At 41.1% G+C, this 19,813-nt stretch overlaps 1 protein-coding gene across 1 annotated transcript in view; it reads right to left on the bottom strand.

Moving 5' to 3' along the window:
• Positions 1-18,817: 18,817 nt before the first annotated feature.
• OTOGL (otogelin like) overlaps positions 18,818-19,813 on the bottom strand; it is a 205,614-nt gene continuing 204,618 nt past the window's right edge. The window contains exon 59 of the mRNA XM_066589295.1: positions 18,818-19,252. Within this exon, the coding sequence (XP_066445392.1) occupies positions 19,052-19,252 (201 nt within the window). The 3' untranslated portion in view covers positions 18,818-19,051. The remainder of the gene's footprint in view (positions 19,253-19,813) is intronic.

Genomic DNA, 19,813 nt, shown 5'->3' with positions numbered 1-19,813 from the left:
CCCAGCTGACTGGCCCAGCAGGACATCAGGGGATTTAAAGGCGCAGGAGCACACATTTATATAGGAGAACTTGGACAAAGAGTGTCAGTGAGGACCCTATCCAACAGGATCCTCACTAGGCACCGGGTGAGTGTGATATATAATTTATGCACCTATATCCAGCCATGCTTTCTCGGTACACTCAGGCAGCGCTATCCTAATTTTTTCTTATATATATTGTTTCTCAACACGGACTTCCAAGAGAAATCCGGGGTATTTATAGGAGATAAAGCGCACCGAGAAGTACAGAGAGGCAATGGAAAAATTGAAGGATCTTTGGGCGACCCTGGACATGAGAGTTATGGAAGCCCTAATGGACATACAAAATGATGCAAAAAATGTGGATCCAACTACAGTACCACACTTGAGAGACGAGGATTTAACTTGGGGAGAAACTACGGACGCTATAGAGAAAGACAAAGAGGTGGGATATATGAGAAAGAAAATAGAAAGTATATGGAGGAATACGTTGGACATAATGTTTTTAAAGATATATGACTCTAACAAACTAGTACCGAGGGGACTGAGGGTTAATATATTGCCCGCATTTCCTAAAGATGAAGATTTTGTCGGGCAATGGATTATAATGTTGAACACATTTTCTTCCTTGATGTTGTCTAAATTAAGAATGAAAAGGTTAGAATTGTTGGCTTCAGACATGAAAGGGTTATTAATGCATAATAATGTAGATTTTTATAAAGATATATATGAATATGCGAAAAAAATTGAGAATGAAATTATAGCACGTAAAACCAAGAAATTGGTAAGAGATGCCAAGGATTTTGAGCTAGAGGTATATTTCCCTAAAGATTATAAAAGAAAGAGCATTTATAATAACAACGAGAGAGGTAGAAGAGATACACGAGAAGAACCAGCAGAACGAGAATACATCCGGAGGGAGATGAATAAATGGAATAAGCCGGGATCTAGGGAATATGACATTAGAAGAAATATCATTCCAAATAGAGAGTATGATGAGGATATTAACATAAATAAAAGTGGAAGATCTTACTACCAAGAAAGAAGGTTTATAGATAGATATAATAGAAATAGGAATGAGAGATTTTTTGAACAGGGGAGTTATCACCACCGGAACAGATGGAAGGATACAAGTCAAAACAGGTACTACCTGAACAATCGTGGCAGACATAATGGGTATAAGAGTAATATAGGTACAACAAACACTAACATAGGAGAGAGAACACAACAGTATGGTAGAGTACGGTATGGGAATACAGGTAGGAATACAAACATTAGACATGATAATAACATGCAATCCGAAACACAAGGAAGGAGAAGACATCAGTCAAACAGAAGGTTAAGAGACAATAACACACAAACAGAAATAGGTTTGAATGCTTGTCGAACCAGAAACCACCATTATGAAGAAAGAAATATAGGAAAATACCTGGATGAAAATTGCGGAATGTTATATACAGTAGACACAACTGTGTGTAGCGAGAGAGAACAGACCCCTGTTGTACGGGATAGGATCATACATTCCCTACAAAATAAGAATAACATGCGGAGTGGGGTGCAAAGAATGGAATTACTTACCCCTAGGGTTGATCCATGCGAAATGGAAAACTTATTATTGCGATCTCCAATGGCAAATTCACCACCGGAAATGAATGAAATACTGGATCTGAGCATAAACAGGAGAAGTGAAGAGAATAGGAGATCATCAACGGGACTAATTATAGAAAGTAACCATAGCAATACAGCTCCTTTTTTAGGAGGAAGAGGACCACTCACTCCAAAAGAACCGATAACGGCGTCATCCCCCAATCGGAGTTTGGGAGTTTCAAAACCAACCCCACCAAGGAGTATGATCAATACACAATCACAAAGGGTGATAAGTGCACCCCAGAGAGGGAGAACGAAAATACACCAATTTTATCAGCCGTTACGAACAACCACAACCAACACAAGAAATACAAGAGAAATCGGAGGGGCAAAAGAGGTGGTATCCGCAATACAAAGACCAGCAACCGGACCAAACCATCCGGCGAGGAAGTAGTATCTTTTGAGGAAGCCAGACAAAACGGCATATATAATATATCAGATCACAAACTCAGAAGAGACGAAATGGAGGTGCTGTCGAAGGGACTTTCGTTCAGCCCAACCAAAGGAGCAAATTTATTTGAGTTATTTGTAGACCTAAATGCCTTTATAAGGAAGATTACACTCCAAAGGTTCTTTTCTATCCAGGAAGTGAAAAATATTGAGAATATAAAAGTACAGGATGCTGGACTAATTGAGTTCAATCTAAATGATCCCATAACTACAGATCTGAAACAAAAAAGTAAGTTTTTTCCAGTAGAATCAAAGGGAGAATACGTGGAACTATTCTACAATAAAACTATGAAAGACTTCACCAAAATGTGTAGGGAAAGTAAGCCCAAACATCATAACCTCACCAAGGCACAAAGAAATGTCTTGAAGAAATTGAAAGAGGAAAAGTCAATTGTCATAAAACAAGCAGACAAGGGGGGAGCGATCATAATAATAGATCATCAACAATATCACGAAGAAGCACTGCGAATTTTAGGGAAGGAGGGGCAATATACCCAATTAAGAGAAGATCCAACGAAAGAAATTACTGGGGAATTCTACGCATTATTACAAGAAGGATATAGAAATAATAGTATAAGTAAAAAAGAATATCTATACCTAAAGGAAACCCCCATTGGGATGCCATATTTTTACCATGCACCGAAGGTGCACAAGGATATACATCAGCCACCAGGTAGACCAATAGTGGCGGGCATGGAGTCTGTTACACACAGGCTATCAGAATACATAGACCGCCAACTACAAAAGTATGTAGTAGGTCTGCCATCTTACATTAAAGACTCAGGTCACCTGTTGGAATTTATCAGAGATATTAAATGGCAACCCACCTATTTATGGTGCAGTGTGGATGTAGAAGCGCTCTACTCAAATATCGAACACACAATTGGAGTAGAATCAGTGGAGGAGATATTGAAGGAAGATCTGCTTATGCCAGAACACCAAAGACAGTTCATAGCTAAAAGCATCATGTTTATTTTACAAAATAATATTTTCATGTATGATGAAAAAATCTACAAACAAGATGTTGGTACCGCGATGGGGACGAAATGTGCCCCTACGTTCGCCAACTTGGTGATGGGAACGTTCGAAAAAGAAAGGTTTAAGGACGAGCGGATAAAACTATACAAACGCTACATAGACGACCTACTCATAATTTGGGACGGAAAACAGGAAGATTTAATGGAGTTTCTGGAGAATCTATCAACAAATGAATTTAATTTTAGGTTCACATACGAAATATCTGCTACAAGAATTATATATCTAGACCTAGTAATAGAAGGGAAGAACAATGAAGTCATCACAAAAACCCATTTCAAGAGAGTGGACGCTAATAGCTACTTGAATTTTAATAGCTGCCACCATAAGAAATGGAAGAAAAATGTCCCTTATGGCCAATTTCAGAGAATCAGAAAAAATTGTACGAAAATAGAAGATTATAGAGAGCAAGCCAAAATATTAGAAAAAAGATTCAGAGAAAAGGGGTACCCCGAAACCTTGGTAAAGGCAGCATACAAGAAAGCTTTAAATTTGGGAAGTCTGATAATAGACAGAACGAAACAGGCAAAAAATTCCGAAAAAGAGAAAGAGAGATATGAAGCAGCTTTCACCACAAAATACAATGCCCATGCAGGAGTGATTAATGGTATATTAAGGAGAAATTGGATAATCCTGAAAGAAGATCCATTTTTAGAAAAACAACTAACCACAAAACCATTGTGCATATTTCGGAAGAATGCAACATTGAAAAATCTCATCGCTCCGTCGTATCCCAAAAATGGAAAAGAAAGAAAAAGCAGAGGAGAAGATAACGAGAGAGGAACAGGAGGAAAAAAAGATGTATATGCTGTACGAATATCCAACATGGCGCTCGGAAAATACAACTTCCTGATGGAGAAGATTATATGATAAAACAAAAAATGACCTGTGATGTGACAAAAGTCATATATATGCTGGAATGCCCATGCGGGCTGAGATATATAGGAAGAACTATCAATACGCTACGAGGAAGACTTAACAAGCACCGTAGCAATATTAAGAAAGGATTCGATAAACACAGCGTATCAAGGCATTTTAGTACCCATCATGCCCAAGATTCCTCCCTTTTGAGAGTTATTCCCATAGAAAATATTAGGGAGAGATCAGTGGAGAAACTAAGATCCAGAGAAATGTATTGGATATTTCGTATGAATACTCTGGTTCCTAGAGGTCTGAACGAAGTGGTAGAAAAATTATAAACACATACATATAGATTCACAGATAAATATATAGTCCCACTTTAGTTTATTTATTTTATGCATTTATTGCATTCTTATATAAATCCGTTAATTTATAGTCTTTTACTAGATAAAAATAAAAATATAATGATGATCTTTTAATAATTTTAATAATTTTAATATATTTAATATTTACATTCAATATTCATATTTATATTTATTTTAATAAATATAGTTAAGTCTTTAGTTAGAAGGATCATATAGTTTATTTACCACCATGAGTCTATGAATGGAAATAATATATAATATTATAGGGGTCTTATGTTTACTCAAATATCACATATATGTCATTGCATTCTATCCATTGATTACACAATAACAATATAATGTTTAGTATTTTATCAAGAAATAACAGTGATGTTGGCCAGTAACATCCATATGATTAATGTATCCAGGAGTGCGAGCGAGCCCGTCCACAATCCCGTTCTCACATAAGAAGCAGCGCCCGACGAGGTGACGTCACGGCCCCACGTGACCTAGTCAGCTGACACTTGCGGAGGAGGCGTGGCGCCGCTGGACGCTGTGAGGGATGGAGGACGGAGCGAACCGCATGCAATGGAGGTATGTAATTTTACTATAAATGTCTTGTATGTAACATGTTGCCACACTTGATAAAGTCCCTGTTAAGGGATGAAACGCGTTGTGGAAGATTAAAATACTGAAGTGCCATATTCCCGGAGCGCGGACCCATTTTGTTATAGCATATATACACTTAGTTTGAGAAACAGACGCCTCACAGGTACCCAACTGGCATCTTCATTAAATAGTACCCGCAAAACACCAGTGTCAACATCTACAGTGAAGAGGCGGCTGCGGGATTTTGGGCTTCAGGGCAGAGTGGCAAAGAAAAAGCCATATCTGAGACTGGCCAATAAAAGAAAAAGATGAAGATGGGCAAAAGAACATAGACATTGGACAGAGGAAGACTGGAAAAAAGTGTTGTGGACGGATGAATCCAAGTTTGAGGTGTTTGGATCACAAAGAAGAACGTTTGTGAGACGCAGAACAAATGAAAAGATGCTGGAAGAATGCCTGACGCCATCTGTTAAGCATGGTGGAGGTAATGTGATGGTCTGGGGTTGCTTTGGTGCTGGTAAGGTGGGAGATTTGTACAGGGTAAAAGGGATTCTGAATAAGGAAGGCTATCACTCCATTTTGCAACGCCATGCCATACCCAGTGGACAGCGCTTGATTGGAACCAATTTCATCCTACAACAGGACAATGACCCTAAACACACCTCCAAATTGTGCAAGAACTATTTACAGCAGAAGCAGGCAGCTGGTATTCTATCGGTAATGGAGTGGCCAGCGCAGTCACCAGATCTGAACCCCATTGAGCTGTTGTGGGAGCAGCTTGACCGTATGGTACGCCAGAAGTGCCCAACCAACCAATCCAACTTGTGGGAGATGCTTCTAGAAGCGTGGGGTGCAATTTCACAAGCTTACCTCAACAAATTAACCGCTAGAATGTCAAAGGTGTGCAATGCTGTAATTGCTGCAAAAGGAGGATTCTTTGACGAAAGCGAAGTTTGATGTAAAAACAATGTTATTTCAAATACAAATCATTATTTCTAACCTTGTCAATGTCTTGACTCTATTTTCTATTCATTTCACAACGCATGGTGGTGAATAAGTGTGACTTTTCATGGAAAACACAAAATTGTTTGGGTGACCCCAAACTTTTGAACGGTAGTGTAAATCATTATTAGTATTAGCAATAATAATGAATTTTATGTATATTTTAACTCTGGGATGTTGAAAATTACACAAAATTGAAGTTCTGTAAATTAGCTGCTACACTACGTAAAGCCCTGTCACACCTCCATTCAGACGTTCCATCCAAGGTTTCTGTCGTAAATGCCAGTCAAAAAAAGCATGTACAACAATTTTTTTTCAGTAAAGTGATGGACACATTGACCGAAAACCAACAAAACCTATTATAATCAATGGGTGCCAACTGGCTCCGCTGATGTCCATCATGCCATGAATCCATCACACTGTTATTTTGGAGGGGGGGGGGAGGAGTGTACCTAAAATGTAGCAGAAAAAAAGGAAAGTTTAACAGAGGTGTGAACAGAGCTTAAAATGGTCCTATATAACACTGATATTGGTTCTTTCCAATGAAAGTTTTGGTATTTTTGAAGGAAAGAATATCACAATCTGCAGCACTGTTCTCACCATCATCAATACTGGAATTCAGATGGACTTTAAAATGCGTGGTGTGTGTTATTCAGCTCCCTTAGGAGACTATGGAAAGCATGCACTAAAGATAGGTCAGGTCCTATCTTTTCTTGCAGCGAAGACCTTAGATGTCAGCCTTGTAGTAGCATGTCCTATCTTTGTTAGGTGTGAGTATTTAGCACATCTAAAATTCCTTGAATGCTTCTATAGGAAACCATTGCTTCTTATAGAAGTGCTCTTTTCACACGCCTCTAATGTGCAAAGATCAGCGCTTGTGTGAACAACACCTTCAATTTCAATCAAAGAGTCAAATTTGTTGCATATCCACACCAAAATCTGCAACAAATCAGATAAGTTTGAACACACCCTGAGGGTAGCTTCACACGAGCGTGTGCATCTGCCGGTCATAGGTGTGCACAAAAGTGCGCACCCACGTACATGCACAAACACGCGTGAATGCAGGTCCATGCCCATTTCCTTCAACGGGGCTGCGGCTGCTGCTGACGGCCCCATTGCAAGCAATGGGCTGCCAGCAACCCCTGCAGTGATTTTCAGGGGAGGGCTTTAAATATAAGACCTTCCCTGAAAATTATCCCTGTTTGTGTAAAAAAAAATAAAAAATTATATATATATATATATATATTGTCACCTCTCCACCGCTGCCGTTTAAATATTCCCCACAGGGAGTTCCCTTGTCACTGAACACTGTGACAGCACTGCCACAGTGATCAGTGTGCGGAGTAAAGAATCCCCTACCACAGCTGTCACAGCTGTGGCAGAGGATTTCTTCATCCCTGCAGGTAGTAAAGAATCCCCTGACACAGCTGTCACAACTGCTGAAAGAGCTTCAGAGCAGTGCAAAGAGAAGACAGGCTAGATGCGCCTGAGCCCCGGCAGCTGAGGAGAGGTAAGTACAATTTTACGCTCGTGTGAAGACATACTTAAGGTTTAAACAGACAATCGTGTTTGCAGAGGTTTTTGTGTGGGTAAAAATCACTCTCACAAAAAGAGATGAGGTGAAGCTATTGATTTCACACACTGACTTGGAATCCACATGTGGAAAGAAAAGAGGTGACATGTCACACCAGCAATTCTGCATGCAGATCCCCAGCCAAATATCTGCATAGCCATGGCACAAATCCCCGGGTCAGCTATAGATGTCTGCTGCAGTTTTTAGAAGCGGAATCCACGCAGAAAAATCCAGAATCTGTCATGTGACCATCCTCTGTGTAACAATTCAAAAATGTTAAGCCAAACTATAAATATGTGTCAAATGTAACAGACCCAGAAGTTACAGTTTTGAATCTCATACTGCGGTATATTATAGTCCGGCTTATTAAAGGGGTTTTCTGGGACATTAAAAAGAAAAGGTTAGACTGCCATAAAATCAATGAAAATTAAATACTCACCCATCTATGGCCACAGCGGGATGCAGCGCTGGACAGGGAGCCGCGGGGGTAGATGACTATTCAATTTCCTTAATTTCAAGACTAACTTTTTTTTTGACATCCCAGAAAACCCTTTTAAACTAGTTGACTGCAATTCTGTCACATTTGACCCAAATAGTATAAAGCGGAAAAAAGAAAGAGGTACTTACCTCCTGGTTGTCCCGTCCTGAGCATCCAGTATCACATGCAGTGCCCTCGGAGCTCCAGAAGAATAAGCTGGCAGCTCATCCTACTACAATGTGACTGTGTCCTGCAGTTCCGCCTCAGTACTTGCTTTTAATTAGACAGAGATTCTTTTGCTTAACTCCTCCTAAATGAGTGTTGTTTGTTCTCGTCACTTTTGGCTTATAATTTCACACCCACGGTCAGCTTATTTCTCATATAGCCCAATTTGCGCTGCCCATTCTCTGACTTTCCCTTTTGTTAAAGTCAAGGGTGGTCTCCAAGGCAACAATGAGGCAGCAACTTCTCTCAGACAGTCAGGCTGGGAGTGGGAGTCCTCATAGACTTCACATGGGGGGACAGTTCCTTAGAAAACTAACTACAAAGCAACTACATCTGCAGAATCTCATTTTAATAACATTAGCTGTCACCGGCTTTTAGAATGAAATCTGCACTATAGGAAAACAATCTTGGAATGTGCAACTTGTCACTTAGTTTGGGATGAAAAACAATTGTCACATCATTCTCCCATATAAGACGTTCTATATATTAGGCCTCATCAAAACTAGCTAACAGTATAATTGGCCCAGATGCCAACAGCAGCCAATCACAGTGCAGCTTTTCACTTTTCCAGCGGAGTTTCACACATGCAGAATATTTCTGCCAGGCACACCTAAAGATGTAGAAAATTCTTTTCTTGGGTGTAGTAATATCACATGAGAATCCCGATAGTCAAAATGAAATTATTGAAATCAATGGCTTAGTTTTCCACTTTTTTGCGGCCATGAGTTTCACGGTCGTGTGTTTCAGCCCTAAACCGCATCTTGCGGAAATATTCCAGGCATGTAAATATTTTTCAGATTTCAGATTTTTCATTAGATTGTTTTACTAAGTGCGACTTTTTTTGTATACTCTTAAACTCCAGGCAGATATTCGTCAATTCACCCACATCTTTGAACAAAAGTAATCTTAAAGGGGTATTCCCATTTCAAAACCTCCTGGCTGAGATGAGAAACCCACAGCTGCTTTCCTGAGCACCTCCCTGGTGTTACAGGAAGAGCTGAGCATGGCGGCCACTCTATATCTGAACTTCCATTGGAGTGGGCACTACACAGGGCACTACACTGTTTCTGTAACACGCATTCACTTCTATAGGAGTTGGAAAGCAGTGTAAGGGGGGTTTCTCACTTGTGTTAGGGCGCAGTTTGGGGTTTTTGTCACTCTACTCTGTTTTTGGAGGAGAGAAACTGAAATAAAAGTGAAAAAAACGGACTTGTTTTTTCACCATTGATCTCACTGGGGTTTCAAAGAAATGGAAGGTGAACAGAAGAGCTTCCGTTTGCTTTCATTCCATCTGGTTTCCGTTTTTTTGGATGGAAAAAGAGAGCAGTCTGCAGTAGGCTTAGTAAATTTTCTCCTGTGCTCTTCAAGAAAGGAATCCAACCTTAACCCCTTACTGACCAAGCCTGTTTGCGCTTTAATGACCAAGCCAAATTTTGGAAATCTGACATGTGTCACTTTAACATAGAATAACTCTGTAAAGGTTTTGCAAATCCAAGTGATTTTGACATAGTTTTTTCGTCACATATTGTACTTCATTTAGGTGGTAAAAATAATCCGATAGAATTTGTGTATATTTATTAAAAGCGCAAAAATTGGGAAAATTTTAAAAGAATTGTTTTGTGTTTTTTTTACATTTTCAATTGCAATATCTCAAATATGTGAAACACAATGTACAAATTTTTGATAAGATATATATTTCCATCTGATTATTTTGGACGCATATTTAAAAAACATTAGTTTTTTTTAACCATTTAGGAGACGTACAAAGTTAACATTGATCAACATTTTGAGGAACATTTTGTTTTCCTGCACCAAGCCAAGATTGCAAAGGCTCATAGGTGTCAGAATGATAGATACCCCCACAAATGACCCCATTTAACTGCACCCCATAATATATTCACTGATGGGTGTCATGAGTATTTTGACCCCACATTTTTCTCAGGAGGTAATGCAAAAAGAAAAAAATAGAAATTTCATATTTTTGCAAATATGTCATTTTAAAGGCAGTTTTTCTTCTATAGTGCACATGAAAATGACAAATTACCCTCCAGAATGGATACCCCTGTTTGTCCTGTATTCAGAAACATACCCGTTGTGGCCCTAATCTTATGTCTGGATGCACAACGGGGCCCAAAATGAAAGGAGCAGCCAGTGGCTTTTGAGAACAGACATTTTGGTTGAAGGTGTTTTTTTGGCCCCATTGCCAACTTGTAGAGTCCTTGAGTGGCCAAACCAATAACCCCCCCCCCCCCCCCCAAATGACCCATTTTGAAAACTAGACCCCTTAACAAATTCATCTAGGGGTGTACTGCGTATTTTGGCCCCACAGTTTTTGAATGAATCTAAGCAAAGCAAAAGGAAAAAAAATATGATTTTAATCTTTTTGGCAATTGTGTCATTATGAAAACTTTTTTTTTTGTACAACACACACATGAATGAAGACTTTCACCCCAAAATGAATACAATTGTTTATCCTGTGTTTAGAAATATACGTATTGTGGCCCTAATCTTATGTTTGTATGCACAAGGGTGTCCAAACCAAAAGGAGCAGCCGGTGTCTTTCAGAACAGATATTTTGCTTGCAGGTGATTTAGGCCCCATTGCACACTTGTAGAGTCCTTGAGCTGCCAAAACGATGGAGAACCCCAACAAATGACCACATTTTGAAAACCAGACCCCTTAATGAATTCATCTTGGGTGTACGGCATATTTTTACCCCACAGTTTTTGAATGAATCTAAGCAAAGCAGAAGAAAAAAGTTAGGATTTTCATTTCTTTGGCAATCATGTCATTTTAAAAACAGTTTTTATTGTACAGCACACACATGAATGAAGACTTTCACCCCAAAATAGATCCCCCTGTTTGTTCTGTGTTCAAAAACATACTCATTGTGCCCCCAATCTCAAATGTTGATCCAGAGATTACTCTGGCTGCCATTATAGAGTCAGGAAGGAATTTCATTCCTACAAATGAGCTAAATTGGCTTGTTAGGGTTTTTTTGCCTTCCTATGGACCAACAAGGGGGGGGGGGGGGGGTTGAAACAGGCAAACAGGCTGAATTAGATTGACATTTTCTTCATTCAGCCTAGCATACTATGTTACTTACTGGACACATGGCTAGGCCTGTAATGGAGGGAACACCCATGGGATTTCAGAGCACAACTGAATAGATTCCAGGCCCCATTGCTCACTTGAGCTGAAAAATATAGACTCCCTAAAAATAATCCCCCTCCGCGCCCTTTTTGGCATTCCCCAAATCTTAGATAAAAGTAATAATGTAAACATGTGTGGTATTTCAGAAAACATGCTTGCTGCAAACTCAACACTTTTTTCGGGGTGCATTTCTTGACCTCAGCTGCAGGGATGGGGTGTAAGCTTAGTAAGCTGGCTGAGGTGCGACGGTCTCACACATAAGGCGCCCAACAAGCTCCTCCTGGAACTGCAGGAAGGCGAGCATTCCCAGGGCTTCTTGTAAATTACACATTACAAGTAGCGGTCTGAATAACGCCGGGCTCACACGGCCGTATGTGGAATCTGCTTGTTGAGGCCCACAGCAGATCCCAGCTGTGAGTCCAGCCGTGGCGCTGCGTACAACCACATAATATACTGCGCATAACTGTGTACTTACATAGGCGGCCATGTGCAGTGCACCTTTTTTAATTTGTTTCTCCCATTAGCAATGATGCGGGTACCCGTAGCCCATACACAATCTAGTTGCGTATAGGCTGAGGATATATCTGCGACCATATAGTACTATGGGATGTATGTTACGGCTATCAGCTGTAAAATAGAAAATGCTGCGTTCTGTTTTCTGCAGGTGGATTGCGTAATTCCGACCCAATAATGTGAGCGGAATTGTGTAAACCAATGCATTTGATTGATCTGCGTATTACCCCGGATCAAACGCATGCAGAGTCTGCAATTTCTATCGGGTAATGTGAGACTGGCCTAAAGTAGATTGCTACCTTTTTATCATGTGACCAGAGACTGCTCAATAAGGCCTCCACTCACTGCTTCAGGCTCTCGCTACCTTTGGCATGCCGGCGACGCATGCGCAGAAGCCTGGGAAAGACTGTGGAGGAGGATCGCATCGAGGTTCAAATGCGGAAGCATCTGGTAAGAAGTTTCATCTCCTCTCACTGATCGCATTGGTGAGAGGAGATAAAACTTCAACCTTTTTTTGTAACTTTTACCACAGCCCCCCCGTGACATCTCCATGCTCTCGGCTACCTTTGGTAGCCAGGAGCAGGGAGATTTAAAATTTCCAGGGCAATCCTTGACTTTTGCGCATGAGTCCGCCATTTTGCTAACGGTTGCATATGCAGAAGCCAGACTAAAGTCTGCAGATAAAGATCCCATCAGGGGACAAATCTGGGGGCCTTAGGTATATAATTTCATCTCTCTTCAAAGATACGATCCGTACAGGGAGATGAAACTTTAACTTTTTAAACTTTTTTTTAATACTTTTTAACTTTACATGATCACTGTTATCCAATGGATAGCAGTGATCATGTGACCGGGAACTGCATACAGTGGTCCACGCTGAATCTCCCTGCACTCAGCTATCTTTGCCATCTAGATGCAGGGGATTTTAAAATTGCGGGGCTCTCCGGCCTTCTGCACATGCACGCCACATCAGCACATGCTCAGAAGCCCACAGCAGGTCCAGATCACCGCGGGACATCACAGAGGACGGGGGTGAGTATTTTCAGCTGCCCTCATGGACCCGATCCATGAGGGCAGCTGAAACACTTACTTTTTTTAACTTTTCTGTGATCCCTGGTCCAATGGATACCGGCAATCACGGGCCGGGGAACCACTCACCGCGTTCACTGGTGACATCTCCAGCCTCCAGGCTACTGGAGGTGATTTTAAAAGCCCTGCAACGATCTGGTCTCACCATTTTTCCTTTGAAATTGCACATGCAAATGAATCCATGAAAACAATGGGTGTTTTTTATGAGCAATTGCTGTGAATCAAAATGCAGAGAAGTTGGTAGGGAAGATGGCCCATGTAAATGCACCCTAATATATATATATTTATTATTTTTTACAGTATTCACTATGTGAGATAAATACTTAGATAGTTTAGTCTTTTCAGACACGGCTATACCAATGATGAATATTTTTCTATTGGTTTAGATTGTGTTGTGGGGAAAATGGAAAAAGTTTTTTTTTAATGCTACTTTATAATTTATGTTTAAAAATGCTATTTGATCTAATTTTAATACATTAAAAAACACACATGTAAATTATGTATATAGCACAGGCATAGTGCCTTATATCACTTGATATTTTCTTCCCCCATTGGGGCTCACAATCTATATTCACTTATTAGTATGTTTTTGGATTGCGAAAAAAACCCCACACAAATACAAACTTGAAGCAGATGTTACCCTTGGTCATCTTTGTCCCTAGGTCCCCAGCATTCTAAGGCAGCAGTGTTAATCACTGAGCCACCATGCTTCCTCCTTCTTTCCCTGTGCCACATGATGTAAAAGAAATGGAATTCATCAGACTTAGCCACTTTCTTTCTTCCTCCATAGTCCAGTGCTGATGCTCACTTTCCAATTGTAGGTGCTCTTGGTGGTAGACAGGGATCAGAATAATAATCACTCTGATTAGTTTGTGGTTATGAAACCCTCAATGCAGCTCTCTCTGATGCAATGTGTATTCTGATACTTTTATTTTATCACCACCAATATGTATTTAATCAACAATTTGTGTTACAGTAAGGCCTCCTTCCCACGAGCGTGACGGGCTCCGCAGCGTAATATTACGCTGTGAAGCCCGTCACGGCGCCCCCCAGAGCCCCTATACTTACCTGCGGGAGATAGCGTGAAATCGCTTCCCCGCCCACCGCCGCGCGTCACCGCCCGTCACCGCCCACCGCCCTCGCGTCACCAGCCGTGTCACGTGCACGGCCGGCCGTGTCACGTGACGCGGCCGGACCGCGTCATTTGGCGTCATATGACGCTCGGCGGTGGGCGGGAAAGCGTTTTTTCACGCTATCTCCCGCTGGTTACAGCGGGAGATAGCGTGAATGGACGGCTTCCATTGACTGCAATGGAAGCCGTCAGTGCGTACAGCCCGTTCTCACCCGCAGAAAATAGAGCATGCTGCGGGTGAGGACGGGAGAAATCGCGGTGCGTAATTCCGCGGTGGAATTACGCATCGTGAGCATTGTGCTATTAGGTTCAATAGAACCTAATAGCTGCGGGCAACGCAGCGGATTTTCGCCGCGAATTACGTGGCGGAAATCCGTTCGTGGGAAGGAGGCCTAATTGTTTTGCGTGATTGTACCAGACAGGCACCCTTTGCTCCCATACATGTCAATGAACCTTGGAAGCTCATGACCTTGTCACCGGTTGTCTTTCCTTTGACCACATTTGATGGGTACTAACCACAGCATACCAAGAAAACAAGACCTACTGTTTTAGAGATGCTCTGGCTCAGACGTCTAGCTATTACAATCTGTCCCATGTCAGAGTCGCTGGCATCCTTGTGCATCAGGAGGAGGCATGATTGCTCAGTGGCTAGCACTGTTATCCTGGGGTCAAATCCAACCAAGGCCAATATCTGTATGGTTTCTTCTTCATAAGATTCACCTTTATTTATATAGTGCATGCATTTATTGAGTAAATGGAGAAAGAAGAAGCATAGTGGCTCAGTTGTTAGAACAGAGAGAACCTATAAACTCCATGCAGATGTTGTCCTCGGTCAGATTTTAAGCTATAATCCTAGTGCTGCAAGGCAACAGTGCTAATCACTGAATCACCATCCTACTTCCTCGTCAATAAATGCACCACATTATTATAGCAAAGAAGCCCATCTAATCTCCATACAATTGTTGTCCCTTAGTCAGATTTGAACCTAGGCCGCCAGCACTGCAATACAACAGTGGTAACCACTGAGCCACCATGCTGAGCTGGCACAAACAACTTAAGGTTCAGATTCACTGTGAACCATACTTTAAGCAAAGTAAGGCCCAAATTGATTGGCAGAGCAGCAGTTGAAGAACTAATCACAGTCATCGCATTGGCTCATCGAGGGCTCCACCAATTCATAAATCCCATCATACACACAGCTTTTTTTCCCAACTACCTATAACCATGCAGCTTGTTCTCTAATATGTAAATTACCTCATAATAATTGGTACAAAGATAACAATTATCACTCCCTCCTAAAGTAAATCTTTAAAAACATAAAGAGACACTATTTGGTCCTCTTTTTAATCAATTCTTACTGAGTGGTGATAAGTCAGGAATGCATTAAAAATCTGCTTTGTGAAAAATTACCTATATCATTGATTTTTCAGTGCAGAATAAAAGATTCTTGTCCGTGCAGGCCGTGGAAACAATAACCTATACAAACGCAACCTAAATAAAGGCTTGAAAGAGGAAAGGGGAGTAGGGATGTGCATTCACGAAGGGACACCAACGCCTTACATAAATTGAATGTTCATACAAACAAGTAAAATGACTACAGATGCCAAAATACTTACCAAAGTATGGAACTACCAGAAAGGTGGAAATATTTATAAGTACGTACATACGAAATATTGGTTTGTCTTTTGGCCAGAATATGGCAGCTCACAAGCCCACATTAAGGGTCCTCATTGTCTTTTGAGTCCCTACTTTAACAAGACAACTAAAACCACAACAAGGGAACCCTGCCCACAAGCGGGATGATTTTCCCAATAAGGACAGGCCCATGCTGGAACCTAGGGGCCTGGCTTGACCTAGATGGCAGTAGGCAGGAACACCAAACAAGGGAAATACAACATACATACTGAACAGGACAGTTCACATCAAATGTAGTCCACTGTTATGGATGTTTACGGAAAGTGGACCCACTGGGCTAACCAACCAGCCTGGTTATTATGCCAGAGTAGGAGACTATCAGCTGACTCCAGCAGACAGGGGTAAATACAGAAGGGTAGCTGGCCCTAAAGTAAGCAGGGAGATGGAAGGGGCCCTGCCTATAAGTGGAGTAATTGCCCCGCGCTGGAACCTGGGGCCTGACTAGCCCTGACAGAAACAGGGATGGAATATGAAACACTGAAATGGAAACACTGCACGGAACTAACTATTACTGAGATGAGCAAGAAGGACAAATAGAAAGGAAATGGACACACATACAGATAAGGCAAAGCTACAAATGAGACAAGCAGACAAACAGTGGAATAAAGTAGAAGTCAAGACACAGCAGACCTAGCAGTGGAGTGACCAGAGGAAACACCAATACTGAGGCAACCAGGAAGTGGACCAGCTCAGCTTAAATAGGAAAGCAATTGCTTATTAACATCGCAGCTGAGCTGACAGACAGAAGGCTAGTCAACCCTATCAGCACTGGATAAAGAGACAGATGGAGCCGTGGCAGACCTAGCAACAGGGCACTGACCGGTCAGGTGAGACATCATGAACGCCACTTTGGCGCAATCCATGGGAAGCAGATGAGCCAGCACTTCAAAGTGCAGTGAACACTGGTTGATGAAACCGTGACATTGTTTGGGGTTACCCTCTTAATGTGGTGGCATAGCCAAATGTGGCCCGGATCCAGTCAAAAAACCTGACTGTAGGAACAGAGACGGAGTTGTGTCTGTTGCAGGGAACTGCGGAACCGCTGCGTGAGTAGGTAAGGAATTCAGCCGAGCACTCAGGTTGTAAAAATAAGCCAGGATCTGTTCTTGGAGATTGCGCTGTTGAGCCAATTCCTGACGCAGATAAAAAAAAAACTCTCCAGAGCAGTCAGCGGAGTCAATGGCCTTAGTATACTGTTACGGATTTTTACGGAAAGTGGACCCACTAGGTCTAATTGCTCATTAACTTCGCAGCTGAGCAGACAGCCAGAAGGCAGGTTAACCCTTTCAGACAGACAAAGGATCCAAATGCACAGGAACAGCAGAAAGAAGCTTGCTGTTACCTGGAACCGCAAGAGGGCGTCAGACATGACTAGCTGACCTTACATACACACCTTCAGACATACATTGACCAGGACCTAGTTCACACCTCTTGTAGTCCACACCTTCAGACATACACTGAACAAATCCCTGTTCACACCTCATGTAGTCCACACCATCAGATAAATACTGAACAAATACTGACAACTCACAGGTCATCAGATCTGGAGGCTGGATTTGATAAGGGTAAGGGAGAAGGGACCTACATAAGATGGCGACAGAGATATCTGGTGTCCAGACCATCCTCAGGGAAGTTGGATGTAACCTCAAACTAGCAACATGCATAACTCCTAACACCAAGCACTGAGTGGAAATGAGGTAAAAGATGAACGAATAAATGGCCAGCACCCTCTAGGAAGAGGGGATGGTATTTATGTGCACAAGACTGATAGTGAACAGCTCGCTGGAGAACTCTACACCATCAGCCAGTCAAATCAACCACATCTGCAGCAGTGTGCTCCCAGAAACCCATAGAAAAATAGAGGAAAAGCACTCGCTCGAAGGATGCTGGGAAATGTAGTTGGTAGATGGTCCCAAACTCTAAAGGAAGACGGAAGTTCATAGGCGCTGGAGACAATCTCATATGAATATGAGAGAGCGGCTAGAGGAAACTCCGATCATATGATGAGGGAGCAGAAATGGATATAAAATAGAAAAAGGTCCTCAGCGCTCACACCATAGGAAATGGAAAATATGCATTCACACCATAGGAAATTTCCTATGGTGTGAGCGCTGAGGACCTTTTCCTATTTTAGAAACCCATAGAAGTATAGTTCCCAGAAGCACAACATGACAACAATTAGTGAAACAGTAAGAAAGCGAAGATGTATCAATCAGATTATAAAGGTAGAGCCTCAATGTAATGAATTCCATTATCAATTTTGAAACCACAAAAGTATTGGCAGAATTTTAAAAACAATGAAAAAATAAAACCTAAAACAAAATGTTACATCTTGCGGTATAATGCCTAATAATGGACTTCTCCCAAATAATCAGTATGCCAGTAATCATCAAGCCTTCATTATTGTGATACATTTTAATAGTTAGTTACCATTATATTATGTTACAACTTTCTGTTTCATCTTGCCGACTCCTCAGGTCAACACTAAGGATACAAACTAATAAAGTGCTTACACTGATATTAAAACATCTCTGAATAATTTGTCTTCCATATCAAATAGAAATCTTTTATGACATAAAATCCCAGTACGCTCGGATTTCAGCTTTACATTTATTATAATACATTGTCCTTTGATTATATACAAAATAAAGCTTGCAATGGTACATGTATTATTTTTATGGGTTTTTTTCTGGGTACTGCATGTCATTACTCAAACATACCATTGGGCTTACAGATACAGTATGATGAGATCTCTCAACAACATCTTAAGATTCATAGCAAGTACAAAAATCATGGCACATTCGGGATCGGTAATAAAAAGGTATATTGTACAAGTCGGCATTATGCACCATAAGTCAAGTATACATCTGAATGATGTCACACTTGCAAAGATTTAATATACTGATTCGTCTTTGCAAATTAAAAATTTTTTTAAAAATTTCAACGTTTCACCTGGAAATATATGAAGTTTTACCAAAACGTGTTTAGCCTTTGGAAACGATTTGGAACGCAGATAGAAAACAGTCTACGCTGTATGATGATTTAAATAGTAAAACGTAGACAAAATGTGTATACTGTACATCTGTGCTGGATTGTCTGGCACGGCCCATGGGAAGATCAGGGACACATTTCATGGATAAATACAGTGTGTTTTCAGTGCATCGAGTACTTAGGTCAGGATCGTTGTTAGCAGGAAGTCATTGTGCTGTTTCCCATGCACAGCCTGCTTAATTCCATTGGCATGAACATTCCAGCGGTTCTTGAATGACATACATCACTTCAGTCCCGTTTCCTGAGCAGTAGAGTGGCACAGTCAGATTCTGTACTCCATTTTCCCGGCAACATTTACAGAATCTTATATGGCTATCAATGTTTACGTTAAAGATTGTTGCTGACGGACATTTCCCATCACAGGAAGCCACAGTAATCTGTTGGAAAATATGGAATTGTTAAATATATACATATAAATGTATGGGGGAAAAAACATATTTGTTAGACTTATTTATTAAATATATTGTATTTTTAAAACTTTAGCACAATATATTATTGTAACATACACCTTGTTGTGATTTTACTATCAGTATTAATATTACTGCTGCTTGCTCTGGGTCAAGCCAGACAAAGACTAGGAGAAAGTAGGCACTTGCCTAGGGCTCTATTAAGCTTCAAATGTAAGGGGGGGGGGGGGGGGGGCAATTTAACCAAGGAAAGGAAATGTCTTTAAATTCTTCTTTCAGATGCTCCATGCTATGTCTGAGTGGTTAGTTATAGAGTGTGATATATGGATTGAAGAGCGGCGCCTGTTACACAGGAATGAATACAAGCTACTTTACATTACTACCTACAAAAGACGTCTGTAGATGCTACAAGCCCCTCTAAGGCTGCTTGCACATGTATATTCTGCAACATGCAGCGCGTTTGGGCACCAAAATCCGCATGTCTAGCATATGGATTTTGACATGGATTTGTATGCAGGTTTGTGGAGTGTG

Source organism: Eleutherodactylus coqui, chromosome 2 (genome assembly GCF_035609145.1).
Source record: "Eleutherodactylus coqui strain aEleCoq1 chromosome 2, aEleCoq1.hap1, whole genome shotgun sequence".
In the NCBI taxonomy this organism is placed as follows: Eukaryota; Metazoa; Chordata; class Amphibia; order Anura; family Eleutherodactylidae; genus Eleutherodactylus; species Eleutherodactylus coqui.
This window is presented reverse-complemented; position numbering and strand designations above follow the sequence as displayed.